At 38.0% G+C, this 26,921-nt stretch overlaps 1 protein-coding gene across 7 annotated transcripts in view; it reads left to right on the top strand.

Annotated features, from left to right (window-relative positions):
* DOCK10 (dedicator of cytokinesis 10) overlaps positions 1–26,921 on the top strand; it is a 2,344,342-nt gene that overhangs the window by 1,853,035 nt on the left and 464,386 nt on the right. For all 7 annotated transcript variants that reach the window (XM_044070265.1, XM_044070268.1, XM_044070269.1 and 4 more), the window contains exon 34: positions 533–641. In XM_044070265.1, the coding sequence (XP_043926200.1) occupies positions 533–641 (109 nt within the window). The remainder of the gene's footprint in view (positions 1–532; positions 642–26,921) is intronic.

Genomic DNA, 26,921 nt, shown 5'->3' with positions numbered 1-26,921 from the left:
ATATGAAAACTTAACAAACTAAATGAGTCCCAAATCATCTTTCTTTTTCCCAGGGGCCCCATGGCTCTCTTCCTTACATATGCCAATTCTGATGTCACAATAAAATAGAGTACTGGACAATTAATCAAGGTCACTAAAGTGAGACAAAATTCTGGATGAAGCAGAACCTATTTTTTAGTTAATACCCCCAAAGAAATGTGTTGATTTAAGTCATTCAGTGCATAAAACTTTTTTGAATTCTTAAGTAAACTTTGAGACAATTTTCAGTTTACTGTATTAGAGACAGTTTAGTGGACGGTTTCTTTTTTTAGCATATGTTGCTGTTTCTGAATAAAAATTAAATATGAGTTTTTTATTGGTATCATTTCACATTTACTTGAAATAACATGAATGTGATGACCGCATTTAGAGAAAGTACATTTTGTTAGTTACTATGTTTAGTAGGTAAAACAGAAAATGTCATAGGAAGTTTTTTAGGATATTCAGATTTAGTTTTTTGCCGTTAACAAAAGTATTCTTTGTTTTCACTTAGGGCTCTAGAGATGATCTTAGTAGTGGTGGGTCACAAAACAATACAAACATGAAACATGCCAGTTCTGTGGATGCATCATTCTCTAAGGATGTTCTGAACTCAATTGCAGGTAAGTAGAAAGCAGTGTTATTACAGATTAGCATTCTGGCCTAATATAAAAATCCACTTCTCTAAAAAGAAAAAGGCTATTTGGGTTCTGATGCAAATGCATGCAAATATGTAACATTTTAAGTGGACTTCTGCAAGCTGAAGAATTTATTCAAGCAGTAACTGAGAAACAAAATGCAATGTAAATGAGCCATCATCATAAATTTAAATGATTCTACAGTATACAGATGTAAATGCATTTCAAGCATTTAATGTATTCAGCTTAAACAATATCACTGAGTAACCTATAATAAAATGTTTGACTAAACATTAGTTAAAATGTGAGCATGCTCACTTCTATTTGTTCTGTGTATACTTGCATGCTCATAGTATGAACAAAACTGGTCAAATAAGTAGCAGGCATGTTGTTAACTTACCTTATTTATGAAAATGTAAATATTTTAGCTGTAATATTTTTTAACACTGGATTTGTGATTTACAGAAGAATAAGCAGCTATGTATTTTATATTTTTTATTTATTTTACTATGAGTAGGACGCAAGACAAATTCCTTAACACACAGTTTTGGGCAGCACTCAGTTTCAAGCATGCTTTACATTTGTTTCTCGCAGTGCAGCATTAATACAAAAATACACCCGCGCATCATGGTGAAATGTAGCAGAATGAAAAGGCCATTGTTCAACACTTACTCCAAGAATCTCAGCTCTGTAGGGCTGAATTATGCCATGAATAACATGTCTCTTCAGATGCTGAATTATTCAGTCCTGTGCATATCATTAGGTTTCCATGGGTCTATAATTACTGTATAATCTGGCATTATGCTGAGCAAGCAGCATAGTGCTTCAGTAGAAGGCTGACGACAGGTGCAGAGAAGATACCAGAGACAGATGCACCCTCTACATCTACATAGACAGTATAGACTAACAAAAACAAGAGAAGTGGTCTCTTACCTGCTGTGATCACACCACCTACCTGTACACTGCAACAACATAGCATACTACTGAACCCAGCATACCTTGGTCTCTGCTCATAACCTATGTGTATAGCAGGTATAACAAACAGAAGGACAGCTACTTACATTGTTTTTCTTAGTACAAAATGACATATATGTTTCATACTGTGATAAACACTATGCAGTGTGACAGCTAAGAATGGCATACTCACATAATAATACAGATATTATTGCATAGCATGGAGCAGCATAAGTTTTATGGCATTATTAGTCCCACCCTATGGTTACCTTGGTACTCATTCCACAGTGCACTTAACTGTTAACTATATGCTGATATATAAAATGCACCTAGATATACATAGGCCCCTACATAACGCTCTTGCATTAAAACCTGTCGTCTTGTTGTCTAATCATTTAAGCCAAGCATCATTTCACTGTCCACTCTAGCCACTCCCAAGCACACATTCTCCTGTATATCTCATGTACTGTACCTCAAAGCCTTACTTTGCATTTGAACTTAATGAGGTTTGAGACAAACCAATTTGTCCAGGACCGTCTATGGGGGAAGCGAAGGGGGAATTGAATATGGGGAATCAGGGGGGGTGGATAGTGTTAAGTCAAGTTAGCTTAGCTGGGGTTTGGATATTAATGGGTTAATTGGCTTGGGGGAATTAGAGGAAGTGAGGTAGGTTTTGGGAGGGGCTTAGTTATTATATTGTTGTAGCAGGGGAAGTGGTGTCACATTTAGGTGCGAGTTGCTGACCCTCCCTCCCGTTTTTTCCTTTTGTGATACTTTATTTACTGAGTTTTAAATGGGGGTTATTAGGCAGAGAAGAGGGACAGGATTGTCCTCTTCTGTTCCCCCTCTAGATGATGGTGTTGATAGCATTTGAGTTTGGGGATCAAGTGAGTTGCTAGATGATGCTTGATAATAAGTGAGCTTATTTGGTCCCTGCTTTTTTAGAAAGGGTGAGCAGGTACGCTGTGCATTTAAGGTTCTGGTCAGGGTGAGTAGGTACACTGCCCTGATGGATGATTTGGACAGGGTGAGTGGGTAAGCTGCCCTGATAAATGACACAGACAGGGTGAGTGGGTACGCTGCCCTGATGTTGCTGGGAAGAACATGATGTTTTCAATTAATTGTTATTTTATGTGAATAAAGTTAATAATCTGGTTGTATTAATGAAGTTCATCAACTGTCTTTTGGTGTTAGTGTGAGTCATTTTAAAGGGTGGGCCAGGACAATGTTCTTTTATTGTTTGTTTGTTTGGGAGCTTCCATTCCTTTCTGCCTCCAGAATGTCACTCAACACCCATTTAGAAATACCTGGGCCACATCACATGGCCAGAAATTACACTTTTTTGCTGTTATGCTTTGGTCTGGATGGATGTGTTTGCTGTGTGTTAAAGAAGAGTTCATTTTGTACAACATGATTATGTTAGTGACAGGGCTAGTCTTTGTTTTGTTTCTCTTAAAGTATGTCTGATGCTGTGATACTGGTAACCTGCTAATTCCTAGCAAGTCACTATTGCTTAATATGATGATGAGCATCATCATCATCTTCTTCTTCTTCGTTATGACTGTAAAGATGCATTTAATGGTCCAGTTCTCCCTCTTGTTTTTTTTTTAATTTCTAGTCTCCCACCAGGACACAAGTGCTCTTCAGCAATTACATACTGCTTGCTGAGCACACTCAAGCAAATCTGCAGTCTGCGGCTACCACTCCACCTATACAGTATTAAGAAGGAATCAGTACTGCAAAACTAAACAAGGATATACATTTTGAGCCTCAAGAGCAGGGTCAGTCCACTCAAGCATTCTACTTGTATTTTTTTATGAGAGTGAAGCTATTACATCAGCAGTATTTCTTAGTAGTTCTCAGCATGCTACTAAAACTGACTGTTGTAGCCTTGTGTCCTCCCCACCCCACCCCCCAAGCTAGTGCAATAATCCTAACTGTCCAATAGACATTATACATCTAATTCAGATCCCTGTGACTAAATTAACCATCAAGCAGCCCTCTCAGTGCTTTCTGCCTTAGTTTGTATCACTTGGAGGCCCACCTGTTTATTTGCATCTATATACATTTCCCATCATTGCTAATGTATCTCCCTACTCTAATCTGTGCACAAACTGGTTACTAATCAGCAAGTCTATGTGAAGACACACTCCCAACCTTAATAAAGTTTGCTGTCTCTTCTCTCCTTCACTTTACAGGCAGTTTGAATTCTTACTCACCCCCTCTGAGGCCTTCACTGATAGTTTTCCACTGATTGCCTCTCTAGTTTCTTTGCATTCCACCTGGTTTACACCCCTTGTGCTCTCTACCTCCCCCAATACTAAGTCTATATTAGAATCCTGCTGAGCATGGAGCCATCTTTAAATTTCTAGTCTCCCACCAGGACACAAGTGCTCTTCAGCAATTGCATTCTGTTTGCTGGTAAACCATTAGACCTCAGGAATTTGTTTAAAGTGGTCAGATTTGTAAAGTAATACTTACTTTTTACTCTTGTCTTGGTGGGCTCTGCCCCTCTGCGTTCGCCCTCACTAATGCTCGGGCTCTCTCCACTCCTCTGCCCTGCCCCTGTTCCCTCCTGCCCCCAATACCTCTACATTTATAGTAATCACAGCCACACCCACAGCTCACCCTCACATCACCTCCACCAATCACAGCTCCTCAAGGCAGATCACATTATACCACACCAACTTGCTCAACAAGAAATACTCCCAGTCACTTTTATTCCCATTAGGCATTTTTTACATCACCCACACTACTTACCCATCCACATATAGTGCAACCCTATAATTCCTATTCAGACCCCCACCTAGTACCATCTTAAACTTTATAACCACGACTATCACACAACTAAGTCTAGTCTGTCTTCTCATAATTCTTTATAACACCACAAGTTATCACTCTAGCAATATCCCTAAACTTCGTAGCACAACACTACATTATGCACTCTCATATACAGACACCACACATTATAATAATATCTGTCCACAATTGTTCAAGAACTACATAACAGACCAGTTCAGAACTAAACACATATGCTCTCATTCCTACTCCAAAACAACACAATACTTTCTCACAATCATCACCAAACCCCAACATCTGTATCACCATTTTAACACCAGGCTCACCATAAGTGGGGATATCCACCCCAACCCAGGCCCAAATCCATCCTGTCCAACACAAACTGCTCCAACACAAATGTCAGAACATAACACCCCTACTATCTTCATCCCTGAGCAAATCAACAACAGCAGGAAAACCGACCATCTTTTAATGCTAAATATTAATATTAGAAGTATCAAAAATAAAATATCTGAACTCCAGGCCACAATAGCACACTACTCCCCAGACATAGTTGCTTTAACAGAAACCTGGCTAAATAAAAACATAGCTAACTCAGAAGTTCTCCCTACTGGCTACAATATCATTAGACAAGACAGACCACTTGGTAAAGGGGGTGGAACTGCCTTACTGTATAAGTCCAACTTAACTGTACGTCAATTACCAAACTTCTACCCCTCCCCCAGTTATTGGGACATACTTATCTCACAACTTCAGCTTCACCCTAAAAAGGTCATCACCACAATTGTGATCTATATTCCACCTGGTAATACACCTGCTACCCTTGAAGACTTCCTATCCTGGTATTCTTCCACATACTCACAAGAAACCCTTATCCTGGGGAATTTCAACCTAAATTGGTTCACCTGCATATCAGAACCGCCAAGTAATCTAATAAATCTCCATGGCTACCAGCAGCTAGTCCAAATTCCAACTAGATGTGATAAAAAATCTAAAAAGGAATCCATCCTTGACTAGGTCCTAACTAACAACCCCACATTGTACCCCCACGCAGGCAGTTTCCCAGACACCTTAAGTGACTACAACATAATATACTTTATACGTAGTAGAACAAGCATATGCAAAACCACTAACTATAAATCCACTAGAAACACAAAAAATTCTCTCCTGAGGTCCTCAATACTTTACTCTGTAACTGTGACTGGACCCCCTTAAAAACCCTCCCACTTGACCAGGCTGTAGCATATTTCAACAAAACATTTCTACAACACCTAGACACTGACGCTCCATTGCGCAAAATCAAGGTTAGAACCTCTACAAACCCCTGGTCCAGTAAAGAAACCAAACAAATCCTCAAGTCCAGAGACGCTGCCTGGCTTTACTATCAAAAAAACAAAATAACACAAAGCCTAACTAAGTACCAAGAACTGCACAACTGTGCAAAAAAAATGCATAGGCTGGACAAAAAATCCTGCTACACGACATTACAAACTACCAACACAACCCCCCAAAATTTTGGAAAAATGTAAACCAGCTCCTAAAATCCACCCAAAAGGCTACCCCCAAACCAACCACTCCTGACACTAAAGTTCCCATCGAAACACAATTCAACTCCCACTTTTTGAACTCAATTCTATCCTTAGTATCACAGGGCAGTTCCTTCCTCACTAGCCCCCCAACACAAATAACACTAATACAAGTTTTACCCTCAAAACAGTTTCCACCACTTCAATCAAAAGCATGCTCTCCAAACTAAAAACATCATCAACAGCAGCCGACCTACTCCCCAGCTATGCTATTGCTATCCCAATCTCCACTCTCATAAACAGATGAATTGTTGAAAACTATGTGCCCAAACTCTGGAAAATATCCTATATTACACCCATACATAAAGGTGGGACGTCCACTGAACTTAATAACTAAGGACCCATTGTTTACTCTCCCCCCTGGCCAAAATCCTAGAAAAATGCATCCATACCCAGTTGCTAAAATATCTCCTAGACAGCAACATCCTGTCACCTACTGAGCATGGTTTCAGACCTGCCCATAGTACCACTACAGCCCTCCTCTGCTTCACAGACACAGTAAACTGTCTCAAAAATGAAGGCCTGCAGTGTCAACTCTTTTTTTGGATATGTCCAAAGCATTTGACACAGTATCACACCAAATCTTGCTAAACAAACTAAACCAGTATCACCTATCAAATTCCACTTTTACCTGGTTCCAAAGCTACTTAATTGACAGGTACCAAGCTGTGAAATGGGAAAATTCTCTCTCTCCTCAGCTGCCCATAACTATAGGAGTCCCACAGGGTTCTATCTTAGGAGCACTACTATTCACAATCTTCACAAATGACCTCCATACCTCCACACAGCATGCATCTATCATTCAGTATGCAGATGACACTACCTTAATCTGTGCTGCACAAAACATTCCCACCCTCCTGCAAACAACTCAGCTTGCATTCTCTGATTTTGAAAACTACCTAACCAAAGCCCAACTTATCCTCAATCCAAAGAAAACTCAGCTTATGATTATAACCAGTTCTAACAAAAACACTGATAACAGACAATTCATTATCTACTCCACAAATGCTACTCCAATCACTCCAGTGGCACAGGCTAAGCTATTGGGAATAACCATAGACTCCCACCTAAAATTTGATAGTCATCTCAACTTAACTATTAAAAACGTACATGCCAAACTGGGATCACTCTTCTGTATCAAACCATTTCTTACCAACAACACAAGATCAGCCATTGCTCGCTCCCAAATTCTATCCACCCTACTCTATGCATCTCCCATTCTGACTAATCTCAACAAAACTGAACTAAGCAAAATGGAAGCCTGCTATAACAGAATTGCCCGCTTTGCTGCAAATTGCTCATATAGAACTCATCACTGTACTGCTTTGAGACAGCTCCACTGGCTTGAACTGCCCAACCTCCTAACCTACAATCAGCTCTGCCTCTATCATTCTATTACCTCCCCAATAAGTGTCCTGCCCTCAAAAACCTAGTACATCACTCAGCCAAAAGGCCTCTTAGATCATCAAGCAAGCTACTACTAGAAGTCACCAACAGCTACAATACCTTTGGAGATGCACTATACAGTAGTTCAGTGGCTAAAAAATGGAACTCTCTCCCCACTAGCATTCAAAACACATCATCCAAAGCCTCCTTTAAAGACCTCATCAGGCAACATCTCAAGCATAGTTGGCAGTGCCATGATTGCTCCCCAGGCTAGTGAAAGTGGATAAGGTACACATACTAAACCTAGAGTACTTGATTAAGATTGAAAACTATTCTCACAAACACTGGCTAATCTACAGTGTATGTACTGTACCTGTGTACTATGTATGTATTCTACCGGTTCCACTTGAAATCATCGAATTACCATTTCATCGAATTGCAAATCATCGAGACCAAATCGTCGAAAACTCATTTCACCGAAAACTCATATCATCGAATTTCAAATCATCGAAAACTATAAAGCAACTACAAATAACATTCCACAAAGTTTTTACTATGTTTATGCAAGGGGGCAAGCCCCCCTGCACCCCCCACACCCCCCATAAATAAATATACCAACTCCAAGGTTGCACAACAGTGGGGGAAAGAGGTTATTTCCTAACCCCACTGTAGTGCGACCTTGGAATTGGTATATTTTATTACGGGGGGGTGGGTGCAGGGGATAGTAAACAGTGTCTGGAATGTTATTTGTAGTTGCTTTATAGTTTTCGATGATTTGAGATTCGATGATATGAGTTTTCGGTGAAATGAGTTTTCGATGATTTGGTCTCGATGATTTGCAATTCGATGGAATGGTAATTCGATGATTTCAAGTGGAACCATTCTACCTATGTTCCAAATTTCAGCTGTACATCACAAATCTATTAAGTACCTTTATTTTAATTTTTTTTTTTGTTTGTTCTCTCCACTGTAACTGTTGATGTGCTGCATATCACTGTAAAAACATGTATTTTGTAATTTGTGTGTATACTGATCATATCTAAATGTATCTGTAATTTTTTTATGTGGAGCTTTTCTCCCCGGGCCTCTGCTGAAAAAGGGCCTTTCGGCTCAGTCAGACACCCCTGGTTAACAAATGTAAATTAAATTCAATTAAAATAAATAAAAATTGAGCAGTATGAAGTAGCTGATTAAATCCTTAATTTAAAAATACATTACACTCCCAAAATTGGGCAGTATGAAGTCGCTGATTAAATCCTTAATTTAAAAATACATTGCACTCCATTATACCTGAAGGAGATATTTGTTAAACACCTGGGAAAGCAGTATTGTAGACTGATATTTGAGCTCAGATATCTATTTGAGGCATGCCTTTAAACTGATGTTTCATTAGGTTATAACTCTTATGAGACCTGAATACTCAGACCTAGGCTGGTACTTTTCTGATACTTTTCTGACAGGTACTTCAACAAAGTATTAGTTTAAGGGTCTGCACAGTTATCCAACCAGCTTATTGTAAGTTTTTTATTTTTTTATATTTTCTTCCCCCTAACAGATTTGTTTGTTTTCAACTGATTTGTACAGGTTATAGGTCACATTAAAGGTGGGAAAATTTTTGAAATGATTTATTGTGGTCTCATTTTTTATATCACAAAAACCTGGCATTTTAACAGGAGTGTGTAAACTTTTTATATCCACTGTAGGGGTACAAAATAAAAAACGTTTGGAATAGTCATTGGGAGGGAAAAAAATGTTCTGAACTAAAGAAATAAATGCAGTTCTCAAACTTGCAGGGAAATGATAGTCTCAGATGATACAAAGCTGATTGTGTACCCTAACAGCTTGTGTATCAAATATTACAAGAGACAGATCAACAACATGGGACAAAACTGAGGACATTCCACACCATTTAGGACAGTGGTACATAGTTTTAATGCTGGCATCTGGGAGGCCAGTATATAACCATAACACATCGGGGTTGCTGTCTGTTGAAAAGCAGTAATGGAAGCTTGCATTCCTGCCACTAGCTGAAATTAGCATGGAAGATGATGTATTACTTTATAAATTTAACTAATTTATCACAGTCGGGTTTTGTAAATTTTCAGGTTATTGGAGCAGAGAGAAGCAATATCTAGATTTCTAAAAGTTTAGCACACTGCTGTGTGGGAGGAAGCTGGAATTGTTTTTACTGTGACATTTTCCAAAAAGGAGACCAGGTATGATGGTTTGTGACCGACATGCCCAATAGTTAGATAAAGGAAAGCATGCAATTGTAACCGTTAGATAAAGGAAAGCATGCAATTGTAACCGTTAGATAAAGGAAAGCATGCAATTGTAACTCTGTTATGATCAGAGAGGCTCTCTCTCTCTCTGTCTCTGTCTCTCTGGTGCATGCTAGCTTTCTTGCACTGCTGTTCCTTCAGGAAAATAGTGTGTGTAGAAACTTCAAATGTATAAAGAGGTTCCTGTAAGAGCTGCTTGCATTTTTAAGCACTATAAAACTCCTACATGATGTCGCTGTGTGGACGGATATAGGGTGCTTTAGAATGATCAGGAAACTTTTCATGGCTGATATCATTTTGGGCAGTAACTACCGAATGCCACAGACAAACTAACTCTTAATCACTTTCCTGACATCACCTTTTTGCCAACAAGATCTTTATTCCTAGCTGTACAATAATGAAAGGAACAGGGCGACCAAAAGTGTCAAATTGCTGTATATAAGTACCATATATATATTTTTTGCTTTAGAGGTGTCGCTCGTCCCTCTTTAACATAGATGACAAGTAGGCGGGGTATTTTGTTTAGATGCTTTAATACATAGAAGCACATCAGGATGGATTGCAGCAGTCAGGCTTGCATGTGCTTATTATTTATACACTTGTGCAACCCCTTGGATAGCTTCTTAAAGGTACATACACACTCATTGATCTACATCCTCCTGCTTAAGAAGACTGTCCGTAGTAAAACAACATTGCAGTTAGACATGCATTGTTATAGACATTAGAAACAAACACAATGTCCATGTCCAAGTTGCTCTGTATCTATTACATGGTCTGGAGATACGACTGGATCTGGTAACATAACATTCTGGACTGAACTTAGCAACAGGGACAGTCTTCTGTGAACAGCTCTTATCAGGAACTTCTGGATTCATCACAGGAACTGGAATATTCTCTGGAACTGGAACACTGGACATCTCACTCTGAAATAAAGAGTCTCTCTCACAGGCTATGTGCTGTGGTATAGGCTTGGACACCAGTATCAAATGTTTCTAATTCTGCCTAAACTCTGGTCCTTGTGATTCCAAAATGTACAATCTCAGCTGTGGGCAAATGTTCTTCCTGACTCTAATCCAATCTTAGTCTTTGGATGTCTGCATCCTTACCACTTCTCCTTCTCGTAATGGATTGAGCTGTTTGCTGGCCTTATCATAGTAGGACGTCTGTGTTAAATGCTTCTTCAACAGATTAGTTTTCACTGACCTGTTTTTCTTAATACATGGACCCAACAACTGACCACTGATTGGTATTGAGGTTCTGGTTTGCCTTGACGGAAGTCTCTGGGCAGGGGAACCAAGATGTTTATGTTGAGGAATGTTTCTGAGATTCAAGAGATTCAGGAAAACATCACTATTATCTCATTTTGAGCTCTCTAGTAACTATTTTGCACTTTGAACTGCACGTTCTTCCAAATCATTTGACGGCGGATACTCTGGGCTAATTGTGACATGAATAAAGTCCCATTCTTCAGCAAATCATTTGAACTGTTGGCTTGTAAACTGCATGCCATTGTCAGAAATAACTTTGTGTAGACTACCATGGACTACAAAATTATGCTTCATCTTAGTAATGACAGCACTGGATGCTAGATTAGGAAGTAGGTAAATCTCAAACCAATTGGGGTAAGAGTCTACTGACACCAACTAATGTTAACCATTCCACTCGAAAATGTCAGTGGCTACTGTGAACCAAGGTCGTTCAGGAATCTGGTTTAGCTGAAGTGGTTCTTTCTGTTGATGTGGCTTAGTACTATTACACACAGAACAAGATAAAAGTTCTCTCTCAATGTCTTGTGACATAGAAGGCCAAAATACTAGTGCTCTCGCCCTTCTTTTGGTAGAGTCAGTTCCTGGGTGACCACGATGCAATATAGTAGTGTACTCTTGTTGCAAGGACTTTGGAACAATTACTTTTGGACCTTTCATAATGATACCATTGTCAGACAAAATCTCATCTCTGTATGGAAAATAAGGTTGCACTTCTTGAGGTAAACTAGCTTGATTTGATGGCCATTTTTGATTGATAAAGTGGTTGAGTTTATGTAAAACTGGATGTGTGGCTGTGTGATCTCTCAGCTCATCAAGATGTGTGGAAGAAAATGTTCTCACTTCCATGACTTCAAAATCAAGGTTCTCATTCTCATGCTGTTCAGTGGTGTTTCTGGGTGATCTGGATAATGTATCAGCAAGATAAAGAAGTTTGCCTTTCTTGAAGACAAGAGTGAAATTATAATTTTGCAATCTCAGTATCATACATTGCAATCTAGCTAGAGATGAATGCGTAGTCTTTCTCAAGATAGTGACTAGAGGTTGGTGGTCTGTTTCAATCTGGATAGGTCTACCATAAATATAATTGTGGAACTTCAAACATGCAAACAAAATTGCCAAGAGCTCTTTCTCGATCTGAGCATACTGCATTTCAGTTTGGGTAAGAGTTGTCGATGCATAGGCAACAGGTTGACCCTCTTGTAGAATGACTGCACCAAGACCAAATCTTGAAGCATCACACGAAAGAGTAACGGGTTGTGAACATTATAGTATCTGAGAGCTGGTAAACTAGTAATGCTCTATTTCAGGACATCAAATTCTCTTTGGTGTTGCTCTAACCAAGACCAGGATACATCTTTATGTGTCAGCTCTCTAAGTGGTGCTGAAAGTTGGCTCAAGTCTGGAATGAACTTGCCTAGATAGTTAACCATTCTAAGAAAACATTGCAGGGCTTGAACGTTGTCTGAAAGCAGCATCTCGACAATGGCTGTTTGCCTAAAAGAGTCTGGTGGTAAGCCTGAACTGGTAAATAAATGACCAACATAAGTAACCTTTTGTAGCCTGAGTTTGCATTTCTGTGGATTGAGCTTAAGAGTCACTTGATGTGCTCTTTCCAGAACTTTTCTGGGGTTTCTGTCATGCTCAGCTTCACCATTACCTCTAACTAGTATGTCATCAACTATAATAGCACAAAGATACCCAGAAAAAAGTTGCTCCATTGTACACTGAAAGACTTTACTTGCAGAATTTATCCCAAATGGCATTCTCAAAAATCTGTATATTCCAAAAGGAGCACTGAAAGTAGTTAGCAATGAGGATTTCTTGTCAAGCTGACTTTGCCAAAATGGACTCTTTGCATCTAAGACAGAAAAAACAGTGGCAATTGGCATCAGAGCTGCGACTTCTACGACTGTGTGCATTGGATGATGAGATCTTTTTAGTGCTCTGTTCAAATTTCATGGATCAATACATATTCTGATGCCATATGAATTTTTCTTATGAGCTACCACCATGGAAGATACCCATTCAATTGGAGTTGACAAACCAGCTGGACAAATTACACCTTGTCACACCATTTTATCTAACTCGGCTTTGACTCTGTCCTGCATAGCTATTGGAACTCTTCAAGCTGGCCTGATAACTGGACTGACAACTAAGTCTAACTTAATGGAGTACACAACTGGAAGCTTCCCTAATTTGTCAGCATAGGTAGAAAAAGTATACTGGGTGAAATTAGAGTAGTGGTCTTTTAAGGTAACTTGATGGACTTCATTATTAAATGAAAGCAGTCCCATTTTCAAACTGTCTCTGAGCCCTAATAATGACTGGACATGCCTCTTGACCACATAAAATAACAAGTCATAACATCTCCCAGCAGAGTAACATGAAAGCACTACTAAGCCTTCAGTCTGAATTTCTTTACCACCATAAGCAACGAGCCTCGCACACCTTGCCAAAGCAAGCCTTTCACCATTACACACACTAGCAAATGTTTCTGCTGACATAACATTGCACTTGGAACCTGTCTCAACTTTGAGCTCTGTGGGTTTTCCATTAATCTGAATAGTACAAAATACTTCATTCTTTGCCTTTAAATCTACTGCATTAACACTTTCATGAAGCACTGACACACCATCAACATAAAGAGTAGGGTTGTAGCTTTCTAACTGATCAACTCATTTCCCTGAATGTTCCTTTCTAATAAAAGAATGTGGGCCTTTTGATTTATAAAACCTTTTGAAATTACTCCATTTATAGCATTTGTGGCATTGCTGACCAAAACTAAACATTTTTCCCTTTTAGATTCATGATTTCCACCACAATTATGACAGTTGGCAATGAAAGTGGGTGGGGGCCCATACTCTGAGTTTGCTGACTCACTCTTGTACTTCACTAAGACTGTGCAAACTATTGCTGGCAAGCTCTGGGGTTTACCAGTGGGTGCTGCAGGGGTTACAGTTGCTGCTATGTGCTTGGGGCTGTTTCTTTTAATCACATGCTGCTTACTATCAACATGAGCTCTAGAAGTTACTGGAAGCATGTATCTCTCATCTGTAAGCATATGTGTGTGCTTTTCTGTGAGCTCGTATATCTGACAAATCTCAATGGCCTTATTCAAAGTTAAGTCACTGTCATGAAGCAAAATCTTTCTGACAGTATCATCTTTAATACTACCCACAAGTCTGTCTTTTATCAACTCATCCCTTAAATCACCAATACTGCACATTTTAAGTGCCTATCCATTGTAATATTTGTTTGGAGGCTACACATTTCTCTAAATTTACATTTTAAGTACTCATGATTATCCCTTGCCTCAGCTGGTACAACAATAAGATGATTTTCCCCCTTTCCTGTATAGACAGCAGGTGCATACACAAATGAGTGTTCCCTTTCAATGGCTTCTGACCCAGCTAAATTAAGCAGAATAAATGCCTTTGTACAGTCATCTTTATCAGAAAATGCAGCCTATATGAAAATGTTCTCTTGCTCAAACACTCTCCAATTCTCTGCAATATTATTAAACACAAGTACACTGGGTTTTTGAAATCCATCTGCCATGCCCACAAAGTATGCACAAACACGCTGAAAATATGGCAGTCGTAATTATGTATGAAAAACTGTTCTGTGAGCTTGTAATAACATTCAGATGCACAATAAACTCTTCAAAATATTGTACTTTGCAAAAATATGCTCTGTAATGACTATATTTTATGAAATAACTACCATAATACTGCACAAACATGCGAACACTTTATACACTTCTGATAACTCAGATATCTTTATCGCAAAAAATACATGCTTAGTGAAAAAATGCTGCCATTTCCTCTTATTTTATTAATTTTATGCAATTCAGACTTTATTTTAAATGTTTTCCATAGTAATTAAATATTTTTATCAATATCTGACATATTGATTTATTTGAATATCGTTTAGAGCATTCCATATGCCTCATTTCATATTTTGCGAATAAGAAATTATTTGAGCAAATGTTATCATCTGAAATTCATTTTTGATCTGTTTCATAAGTTATACATGCAGTAGGGATGATCCACTCCTCTATGTTCCTCCAATACCAACCGGGTGCCTCTCAGAATTAAATGGAAGAAAATGGGAGCTCTTTCTGGCAACAAGTCGTTCTGGCCATGCTTACTTTAACACCATGGCCTTTTAGTCATGCCACTTCTGACACCATGTCGCTCATGCCTCTTTAACATAGATGACAAGCAGGCAGGGTATTTTGTTTAGATGCTTTAGGTACATAGGTTCATAGGTTCATACTAGGCTATCTGTCCTGGGGCAATTATAAGCCTAGCCCGATTCTGTATGGCTTACGCCACCCCTTGATTTGAGTATACTGTGCCCTTTTTAAGGTTTAGTTTACTGTGCCTCTGTCTAATAGTGACATGGGAGTAATCCCTGGGACAAACCTACGATCCCCCATCCACTTATCGAGATTCTTTTTGAAGAGATTCAGTGAGGTGCTCTGCCTCACATGAACTGGAATTCTTTTTCAGAGCGAAGGGAGCCTCTGGGTTATGAACCTGTCCCTCCAGCAAGTTCTATTTATTTCTGTGCTGAGGTTCAAGTCCCTCGAGCATGTGGCTCTAAGGGATTTAGATTTACTGAGGTGGAGCATGTCCATTAATTCTGCATTTGACATAGCTTTGTATGTCAGGCATAGATCGCCTCAAAGTAGGCGGTATGCAACTGAGTAGAGCTTAAGTATTTTTAACCGAGCAGCATATGGCATCTGTTTGAGACCCTTGATCCTCTTGGTGAGATACTTTTGGGGTCTTTCTAATTGCTGCAGGTGTCGGGTAAGGTACATCCCAAAAGGGGCATTGTATTCTATGATGGGCCTGATGAGGGATGAATAAAGGGGCACGATTACCTCTCTTGATCTAGATGTGAAACCCTTCGTGATGAGGTGGGCTATGTAGAAGGTCTTTCTAACCACTTTGGCAATGTGGTTTTCAAAGGAGAGATTGCTATCAACTTGGGTCCCCAGGTCCCTAATAACTTTCTCTGTACTTAATGGGTTTCCGCCTATGTGGTAATTTGTGGGCACATTGTTTTTGCCAAAGGGTATGACTATACATTTTTTGGCATTTAGCTTTGAACCATGGCACTGGCACCAGTTATCTGTCTCTGTGAGACCTTTTTGAAGGATGTTTGTGTCAGCTGGAGAGTTGATTATGGCGCCCAGTTTGCAGTCGTCTGCGAACTTGGTGAGCCATAGTCCTCCCACATTTGCCTGTACCTCGGAAAAGTATATACTGAACAAGAGTGGTCCCAGGACAGAACCCTGTGGGACGCCACTTGTGACCGGTTTCGAGTCTGACATGGCTCCAGCATCTCTCACTCTGTGGGTTCTGTCTTTGAACCAGTTTGTGACCCATCTTGTGACATAGGGGTTTATATTTAAGCTGGATAGCTTATCTATGATGCCCGAGTGGGGTATTGTGTCAAATGCCTTTGCAAGGTCCAGATAGGCTGTGTGGACTACCTTCCCTTCATCTATGGCTTTGGTGACTGTTTCAAAGCAGTCAACCAGGTTCAAAAGGCAGGATCTGCCCTTGACAAAGCTGAACTGGGTAGGATCTAGTGTCTGTAGGTCCCCAATGTCTTTGTTTATGAGCTCCATGATGATCCTCTCCATAGCCTTGCAGACTAAGCTAGTCAGGCTTATGGGGCGATAGTTTCCAGGGTCCGTAGAGGCTCCACCTTTGTGGAGTGGGACCACTGTTGCTGTACGCCATTCTGTGGACACATATCCTGTAGTGAGGCTGAGATTGTATAGCTGTTTTATTTGAGGGATTAGTTCCTCTTGTAGTTCATGTAGGATGCAACCTGGGACGCCATCTGGTCCCATGGAAGCAGTGTTTTTTGCTTTGGAGAGGGCAGCCTTCATCTGAGCATCTGAGATGTTTGGGAGGCAGCCCTCTGCCGGGATAGATACTTGCTCTTTTGGGGGGCCGCGTGGAGAAGTTTGCACTGAACCTGTCTGCCAGGATATTGGCGATGTCTGTGGGTTCAGTGTATTTTTTGACGTTTAAAATCAACTCAGAACAAGTCTGGGAGTTGCATCCCAGGTTTCTAACATAACTGAAAAAAGCCTTATGATTGTCTTTGGTGTCCTGTGCAATTTTTCTCTTGAAGCTGGCCTTGAAGGATTTTTATGAGGGATCGTAATTTTTTGCTAGTACTGATCAGAGATGCCTTCCCTATTAGGGATTTTGCTCTATCATGTAGTAGCTTCCTCCTTCTGTTGTACAGTTTATTTATGGCAGGGGTCCACCAGACTGGATGCCTGCCTTTGGATGATTGGGTCTTAGTTTTGTTTGGGATAGCATGATCCATGCATTCCTGGAGATGTCCGTAGAATGCAGTTATATAGGATTCTGCAGTTTGGGCTGTAGTTTCCACTGGCCCTGGGGCCTTGAAGGATTCCACTTCGGTTTTGAGAAGTGAGTTCACTTTTGAGAAGTTTTTCACTGTGGTTTTCTGGGCTGGGGGTGGGGTCGGGATGTGGACATCCAGTGAAATTAATTTATGATGTGATCTTACCAATGAGGGATATACTTCAGGTGTGAAGCATAGAGTCCCCATGTTGGTAATGATCAGGTCTAGTATGTTATCCCCTCTTGTGGGAGTGGTGCCTAGTTGTTCCATAGCATTTGAGTTTATAATTTCCAGGAACCTTTGGGCTAAGGTGCTGGGGCTTGAGTAGTGCTCCCAGTCTATGTTTGGGTAGTTGAAGTCACCCAATATAATAGTGTTCTGAGAGATCTTCATGTTCTCCAATGTTTTCAGAAAAGCCGAGTGGGATTCCTGACTTTGAGAGGGTGGTCTGTAGGATGCTATAAACTGAAAAGTAGTCTTGCCCACTGTTAGTTGCACATGGACGGTCTCCGATACTTTGTGCAATGCCACTACCCTGGAGGTGTGGATATCCTTGATAAATATGGAAACTCCCCCTCCTTTTGTGGTTTGGTCCGGGTTTTGGGGCCGAAAAGCATGATACGAGGTATAGCCTGGTAGTGCTGGGGTGCTCTCTGGAGCCTTGAACCAGGTAAACCTTGCACCATGTGGTTGGTAGGCATACATCTTAACCACTGTACCACTCATCCTTTCTGATACATAGAAATATATCAGGATGGATAGCAGCATTATAAAATATAAACAAACTGATTAACAGACAGACCTTACAGACATATATGCTTATATCTCAATAGCTTACTACAAAATGGTGGGCAAGCTCACTCGTGCTCAGTTTTTATACACTTGTGCAAGCCCCTGGATAGCTTCTTAAAGGTACAGACACACATGTTGATCTACAAAAGCTGAGAAGGTAAGAGATTAAAACATTCAATACTTGAGGACATTTACATTTTAGCCCATTGTTCTCCTTTAATAATGGTTTTCATTCAGGCCATTGTTGGATGAAAGGATGTTTAAAATAACTCTAAATTACATCTCAGAGCATCTAGAAATGTCATGGCTTGTGGGAAGTAGTTTATCAACCCCCAGACCCTGGCTTAATACAATTATTTCCATTGCCATTATTACAGTACAAGATTTAGTATGTAGATAATTAGGGTCACAGGACTAGAGCTATAAAACTAGGATTGCAACAAAACTGATGTAATTCATTATTCCTGTCTGCTTAAATCAGGCAGCAAAGACCTTGATAATATGACAGTAATTATGCAGAACAGCCTGCAAATATTAAATTTCATATTTAAACTTTTCATGAATAGATTCTGGTTTAATATTTTGCCTATTCTTCAATTTGCATTTGAATATTGGTATCCAACAATTCCATTAGAGTGGGTGGGGTTACATAATTGTGTATGCACATTTTATGTTAATCAGCATCTAGATTTTTGGCCAGTTGTACTTACTTTTCATGGGCCTTTGTCCAGATTTTTGATGTTTCCAGTTTGAGAGATTTGTCTCTCATCTTTTTCATTTATCCACTAAGACTTTGTACAAATTTAATGAACAAGCATATATCACCGTGTTAATTAACCCTAAACCACTTTCTTCTTTATTTACATACAAAACTGCTCTTTTTACTGAGTTTAATCAATAACCCCATATAATAAATAAAAAAAAAATCTGCAATAATTTCTTTTCAAATACTGTTGGCAACATAAATACATCTGCTAAGTATGCTATTTTTCCCATCAGTACTGAATTTATCAAATGAGCCTTTTTTGAGTGAAAATGTATATGTTCTCCAGAAAAGACAGGTTTGCTTTATTTCTTCTCTTGTTTCCCATTTAATTCTACTTCCATCTTTATTCCCAAATGTTATACCCAACACCGAAAATGTATTCATTGTAAAATATATTCTCTCAAACTTTACTGCATCTTCTAAACCTTTACTTCTCTCTTTTTTAGGACCATCCTTCTAATCTCTAGACACTCATTTGTGCAAATTATTACTTCTTTATCCAAATTTTGCTATTTGCATTTATTATAATGTCATCTGCATATGTTACCAGAACTAGAATTCTTAATCCTTTGGTGTTATATACCCCACATCCTTCATTTCATAAGTTATTTCACATGCTATCATATTCATAAATAATGCAAACAGTATACATAACGACATCCCCATCTTACACCACTTTTCTTATGTACCTCTTGGCTTAACCAGCCATTTACTAGTGTTTTCACTTTATTATTACAATACTTTGACATACATAATTTCCTTACTTTCTCAGTTATATTATATTCTTTTATTATTACCAATACGATTTAATGTCCAGTTGTGTCAAATATCTTAGCAAAGTCTCCTGTCATGATTTTCACTTCTTCTTTTCTGTTCATATCATCCACAGTTTCTCTAATTATCATTAATAATTCTTGACAACTCTTCCCCTTTATACTGTATATGCTATCTTCCAAAATATTTTCCATTTTAGTTTCAAATCTCTTTTGTATTATTTTCATAATGCTCTTATAATCATTATTAGTCAATACTATCAATCTCCAGATTTTCTTCTATTTTCCTTTTTTCATATGAATTTAGGTATTCCACTACATAATTCTTTATTCATAAAACCTTCATTTAACCATTGATTCAAATGCTTTAATTTTTTGTACCAGTCCTTTAAATGTTTATACATTTTACCGTATTCCATCTGGTCCTGCAGTCAAATCTATATTTACTTGTCCAAATATTTTATCTTGCTCATTTAAAGAAATATCCTTTTCCAACTCAGTATTCTATTTTTCTGTTCATTTTTTTACTTTTCATATTTTGACTGCCTACTTTTTTCTTTAAACATTTCTTGTACCTATTGTACTCTATTATGCATAATCTTTTCCTAAGTTCTTTCTATTTGCCCTTTTACATTTTTTATTTATTTTATTACACTGCCATCTTCATTTACTATTGTGCTTAAGTAACTCAAAACTTCTTCTCTTTTTCCTTGTAAAATATGTCTTTGCTTATATAACAATTCTTGTATTTTTTATTTCTTTTATATAATTATTTTTCTTTGCCAAAGGATTTATGTCATTATGTTCTAAATCTCCCAAGGCATTGTTATATGTTCTTCTTTTATATTTTCTTTGTCTACTTTCCTCATATCATATTGCCATTGTAAAAACATTTTTATATTTCCCCTTAAATATCATCCACCATTCAGACCAGTTTTTATAAAATGTTCTCACAGTAATATGATCTCCCCATAACTGTATTACTAATCTATTTCCTTCTTCATTCCATGCTTTCTCACTTATTCATTTTATTCCCTTGCCTATTTTTATATATTTCTTGTTTTCCATTATTTCTAGCTGTATTGCAAGATGACCAGAAAATCTTGTTTCAACTATCTCCCTTTCTCCTATAACTAAACCTTCTGATACTATAAAACACTGTATTTCAGTTCTATACATACCTCTTTTTTAAGTCCATGAATTTCTGCCCCAAAGTTTTAACTTACCAAATCTTGTAACTTCTAACATTTTCTCATATCATTTCCTTTCTTTTTACATTTGCCTCTTAAATCACAATTAAAGTCTTCTGTTATTATAATATTCATATTTATCACTATATAGTCTAAATTCTGATGAAATAAGCTTTCCCTTTCTTTACAATTAGTATAAGCATATAGTGTTAGACTATACTTGTTCTTTCCATTTTAAATCTATGATGTTTAATCTTACCATATTTGATAAAGTTACATCTAATATCTTTACTGTGTTTCTACAGAATACAGCTATTCCAGAACATCTCTCATTTCCCAAATTCTAGATTATCTTTCATCCCCTTAGTTTCTCTGTTTGCAATCCTTCTTTGTTTATTAAAAATATTGTGTCTTCTAATATAATTACATTGATATCACATGTATTATACACTCCAACATTCCTGTTCTTCTTACTATATTCTTAATATTATTCACATTTACAGAAAGCACTCTAAAATTGTAATTTTCCCTAGATTCATGGTTTCATAAGCTCATAGCTAATTACTAGGCTAGGTTTCTCAATAAGCCATTCTAAGTCTAGCCGATATCATTCTCAAAGGTGAAAATCAAACACTGTACCTTGCATCTGGGAGTCAAACACTTTAGCCATTATACTAAGGCCCCAATCATTAGCTGTGCATCTTCTTTTTCATCCATTTCCTTTCTTTTTTCTTTTGTAATTATCCCTTTACACTTTCTTTCTCTGTCTTTTAACCTTTTACCAATATATTTTTTCTTTTACTACTCAAAATGTATTTCTTCTTCATCACTTATTTCAGAACCTTCTTCTATGTCATCTTTATTATTTTTTTTTCTCACCTTTTTTTTCTATTTCTGCTACTTCAAATTTTTCTTTCTCTTTGTTCATTTTCTTCTGTTTCTTTTTGGTTTTTCCTTATTCTTATTTTCATTTTTGCAATCCATCCATAAATGTCCAATTTTGTTACATCTATAACATTTCAATTTACATTTTTGCATCATGTCCCATTTTCCCAGAAATATAACATTTTATTTTGTTATAGTTACTTATCAAATGCCCTTCTTTTCCACAAAAAAAAAAAAAACAGGTTTTGGGTTGTCCCCAGTATTTTACAACACCCCTATTCCCCTCCACATTTGTCATGTTCAGTATATGTATATTTTTTTCTCTCTATTTTCAGCACAATATTACAATTCCAGTCACTAGTCCGTAAACGCCTTTTGTCATAAGCTGTTGCAAGGTCCAGTACTTGTTTACATACAGCTTTCAAATGTCTTTTCAAAATCTACTTCTCTTCAACATTATACACAAATTTTCTTTGTTGTTTCCTGATAAAATGTTTTTATCATATAAAGATTCCATGGGTGCAGTCTTTCATTTTTTCATATTCTCCAAGAAATGTTTCCATAGAAAGTCTTAAATATAATGTGACAAACTCTCTCTTTGTTAATAACAACACATGCTCTTACCTCATGTGTTTTTACACCCAAAGGAGCTATTAACTCATTCCACATGTCATAGCTGTCCATTTCTTTGTGTTCTTTACTTTGAAACCTTACCGTGTACTTCCACTTTCCATTTTCTTCTCCCTTCTTTTCTGCTACTCCACTTTTGTCTTTTTTTACTTTCTCTGCATATGTTTTCTTTTCCATCTCACCACTGTTCTTCAGGATTGTCTCTGCATCCTCATTTGTATTTTCTGCATAATATCCATCCAGGAAACACTTCCTTCATTCACTGGCTCACTGTGGACCACCATTTCTTTAAGTAAATCATCCTGCAACCCTCCCAGATGGAGGGTTGTGATTATACATCCATCATTTACTGACTCATCTTCATCAAACAGGTTTCTTTGAAACATTTCCTCAGAATACTGCAAACATTCTTTGCTTTCGATATTTGCTTTAGCCTTCATTTCTTTCACCACTCCATCATCTCCTCTATCCATCTGCCTTCCTGTTTCTCTGGGCTGCCTCTGCACCTGGAATGGAAACAGGAAATGCTCCTCCAAAATGAGTCCCATTCGCAATAATGACGTAAGGGAAGTTCTCCAATGCCCAAACAAATTTCCCCTAGTAGTATAAATGCTACCAATGGCCATTCCTGAAAAGAGGTTGCTAGCCTAGTGGGACTAAGCCAGTCAACAAAGGATAAGTAAATAAAGTAAATAAATAAGCTGTGCAATGGATAAGGATTCCCTTGCAACAGTAGATAATCACTGATTAGTTACTGTTTCATGTTAACTGTGATATGGTTATTGAGGGAAGAGCTCTTACCGTTACTCTATAAATTTGTAAAAGATATGTTTTACAACCTTGAAAACAACTGGATTAGGCAATAAAGAAAAAAGCATACTACTCATTGTATAGAGTTTTATTTGCTATAATAGACAAGTGAATGCCATTACCTACTGAATGGACCTGGGATGTCAGAGTCCTTATGATCATAAAGAGTCAGACTCAACTAAACAACAGCAATAATTTTATATTGCACAGTTCAAAGAGTAGTTTCTTCCAGCAATTTTATACTCATCTTTGGTTAAAAACCTGAAATAGTTAGCAATACCTGGACCAAAGATTAGTTATCTGCCATCCCATTAGGTTTACACTTTCTTCATTTTATGTTATTGCTGCAATGTGTTTCTTATCATGACTACTCTGTATAAAAATGAAAGAATAAATGTGATTGCTGTGAGCCACAACATACTTGGGTTTGCCATTTATTTATTTGTTTGTTTATGCTTTGTTAACTGGGTAAGTGAAATGGTATGAAGACTCCTTTTCAGCTGTGATCTGGACTACTAATAAAAGAATAACTAAAAACAAAGAAGAGATGACATAGCAAAATATTACATAAGATGCAGTATACACAGCAATAGAGAGCTGTACGAGTTTTACAGTCAAATATAAGCTGCAAAAGAAAACATATTAAGTCTGAAATACACCTATGTTCTAGTGAACAGCAGAAAAGTCTTTAGCATAGCTATTGCGATATATATATATATATATATATATATATATATATATATATATATGTGTGTGTGTGTGTGTGTGTGTGTGTGTGTACATCTATTTCTAATATTCCAATGGCCATATCATCAAATTTAATTTTCGCCAGATGAAAATTGAGAAAGCAAAATACCCAAACAGCAAATTTTTCCCAGGGCAAGTAAACATTTGCCCAAACTTCAACAAAACACACACTGGAGTAAATAAAACCCACCAAGGTGGGGGAGCTACACCCCCACACCCCCTCAACCATATATACCAACTCCAGGATTGAGCTACAGTGTAGAAAATGGCATGTTGGCAAGTGTTTACTTGCCCTGGGAAAAATTTACCATTTGAGTATTAGAAGGGGAACCATATATATATATATGTACACAATTCCCTTAGATGCTGAAGTACAGACAGACAATATGCCCAGATGTTAGGTAAGATAGTTGCTAAAGTAATGTGTGATATAAACTGTAACAACAGAATCAAAACTAGAAAGGCTGAAAGGATTCTGAAAGAACTCAGTAAGTCACTCCCTCCCATTCTAATATAAAATAAGCAGCAAAAGATAACATACTTTGGTGAAATGCAAAGCTTACAGCATGCAAGGGGTAAAACCCAATGCCACTAGCCAGTGCCCTAGAAATATTTACATGTGTTCTGTTAGATTAGATCATCTCTGAGTGATTTTTTGAAATATAGTAAATTCACATGGCTCTTAATATTCTGTGGAATATCATTCCATACAGCAGGTACTGTTTTGGAGAATTCCCTTTCATATGTTTTCAGGATGAATAGTGGTCTGTACATCTGAATGCTGTTGTGGCTTCTGAGGTTGTAAGCCTGGTTTCTGATATGAATTTTGTTCAGGAGTGGAGTCAATATCTGTTATATAAGATTTTAAAGGCTCAATGACTACACATGGCTCTGAATATGATACTAGACAGTGCCTGTCTTAATACTGAAATGTGAAAGTATTTTGGACTCTGTCTTAAAAGCCTATAAAAGGAAGTAAATAGTGTGGGAAGAAATAGCAGGGAATTGTTATGGCTAGGCTTGTATAGGCACTAGGGCCGATAGCCTAGTACCAACCTATGAACCTATATCAGTTTCTTAAAAGTGTATGTCATCAGTTTCCATGCCTATGAGTTATAGGCTGACTAAGATGAGGAAGAAATGGAATAGAAATATTTTCATGCTGTCTAAACATGCATTTATCAAACAATAGAAGTAGTTATTAGGTTCATAGGTTCAAAGGTCATTATTAGGTCGTTGATCCAGAGGAACATTAGTAGCCTAGCTACAATAGCCCAAGTTTTAGTTACCCATTGACATTTGACCACTTTTGGTGAAAGCTTGAAGGGCCAGACCTGGGATATATTTAAGATTTTCCATCCATTCATCTAAGTTACACTTAAAGAAGGTCAGAAAGCCCATCCAAAATAAATCTGTTCCATAAAAGAGGGATTCTCTGGGATATATATTTACCTTGCCAGCAGTTTTATTAATGTTTTAGTTGAAGTTAAGATCTCTTAAGTGGGTGTTGAGGGTGTTATCTTAGTGAGGAAATGCAGTGGTCTCTCAGGATGGATCATATGCTTAAACTGGTACATAACAAAGGAGCCATTATACTTTACTATAGGCCTGATGAGGGAGGAGTGTACAGGAATGATAACTTTATTAGATTTGGAGGAAACACTCTGGGTGATTAGTCTGGCAAGGTAAAAACATTTCCTAACAATTGTGGGTACATGGTGTTCAAAAGATAATTTGTTGTTTACCAAAGTGACCAGGGCCCTAATAGCTGAGTCAGCTTTCAAAGGTGTGTCACCCCATGGGTGCCAAGTTTTGCCTAAGAACAAAATGCTGTATTTCTTGGAATTTAGATTTAGGTCTTGGTCCAGGTACTCCTTATTGGTGTATGTTAGTCCCTCCTGAAGAATTTGGAGGCCGGATTGGAAGTTAGTGACAGTTTCAACTTTGTAATCTTCTTCAGACTTATGTCAGCCACAGGTCTTTAATGTCATCCCTGAAATCAGAGAAACAAATACATAACAGAAGTGACCTAAGGATTGTTCCATGTGGGGACACCACTTGTTACTACTCTTTTCAAACAGAGTGTGCCTCCAATACTAATTGATTATGTTCTGTGAGTTAGCCAATTTGATATCCAGTGAGTAATATATGGATTTACATTTATTTAGATTAGCTTGTCAGTAATCCCAGAATGTGTGATGATATCAAACGCAATGACCTAATCCAGGTAGGCAGTGTGACCTGATTTGTCTACATTTAATGCATCGTGGCATATTCAGAGAAGCTCACCAGGTTTATTTTGCAGGATCTGCCTATAGCAAACCCAAACAAACTTGTGTCCAGGACTTGCAGACTGCCTATGTCCTTGTTCATAACTTCCGCAATGATGTGTTTCATCAGATAAGGCTGGTGAGGCTTAGAAGTCTGCAGTTTCATGAATTAGTAGTAGATGCCCCCTTGTGGAGCAGGCTGGCTACAGTAGGTCTCCATTTCTCTGACAAGAATCCAGTGAAGAGGCTGAGACTGAATAGGCTTAGTAGTGAGTCTCCCTAACAGCCAAGAAGGCAGCCTAGCACATTGTCAGAACACACAGAGTGTTTTGGCTTTGGAGAGAGCATTCTGGATGCCCTCCGAGGTGATCAGGGGGTTGGTACGGGTGTACAAATAAGTTGGGGGAGATAAGGGAGTAAAGTTACAGCTGAATTTGTCTGCTAATATGTTGGCTATGTCTTCAGGGGTGAGTAAGTGATGTTGATCTTTATTAGCCCTCAGGATTACTGGGTATTACCTCTAAGGTTTCTGACATAGCTGAAGAAGGCTTTGTGGTTGTCTGACCACAGAGGTAGCAATTCTCAATTTGTTTTTAGTTTTTGATGATTTGATTTTGTTTCTGAATCCTTTGTTGACCATTTTGATTTCATCTCTAGATGTTGGGGTATTAAATTTGCTTCCATGAGCTATAAGTTTCTTCCTCTTATTGTGAAGTTTGTTTATA

The sequence above is a fragment of the Protopterus annectens genome, chromosome 4.part1 (assembly GCF_019279795.1).
Source record: "Protopterus annectens isolate FY-2018-M chromosome 4.part1, PAN1.0, whole genome shotgun sequence".
NCBI classification, from domain to species: domain Eukaryota; kingdom Metazoa; phylum Chordata; order Ceratodontiformes; family Protopteridae; genus Protopterus; species Protopterus annectens.
The sequence above is the reverse complement of the archived record's forward strand: the minus strand, read 5'-3'. Positions and strand labels throughout refer to the sequence as shown.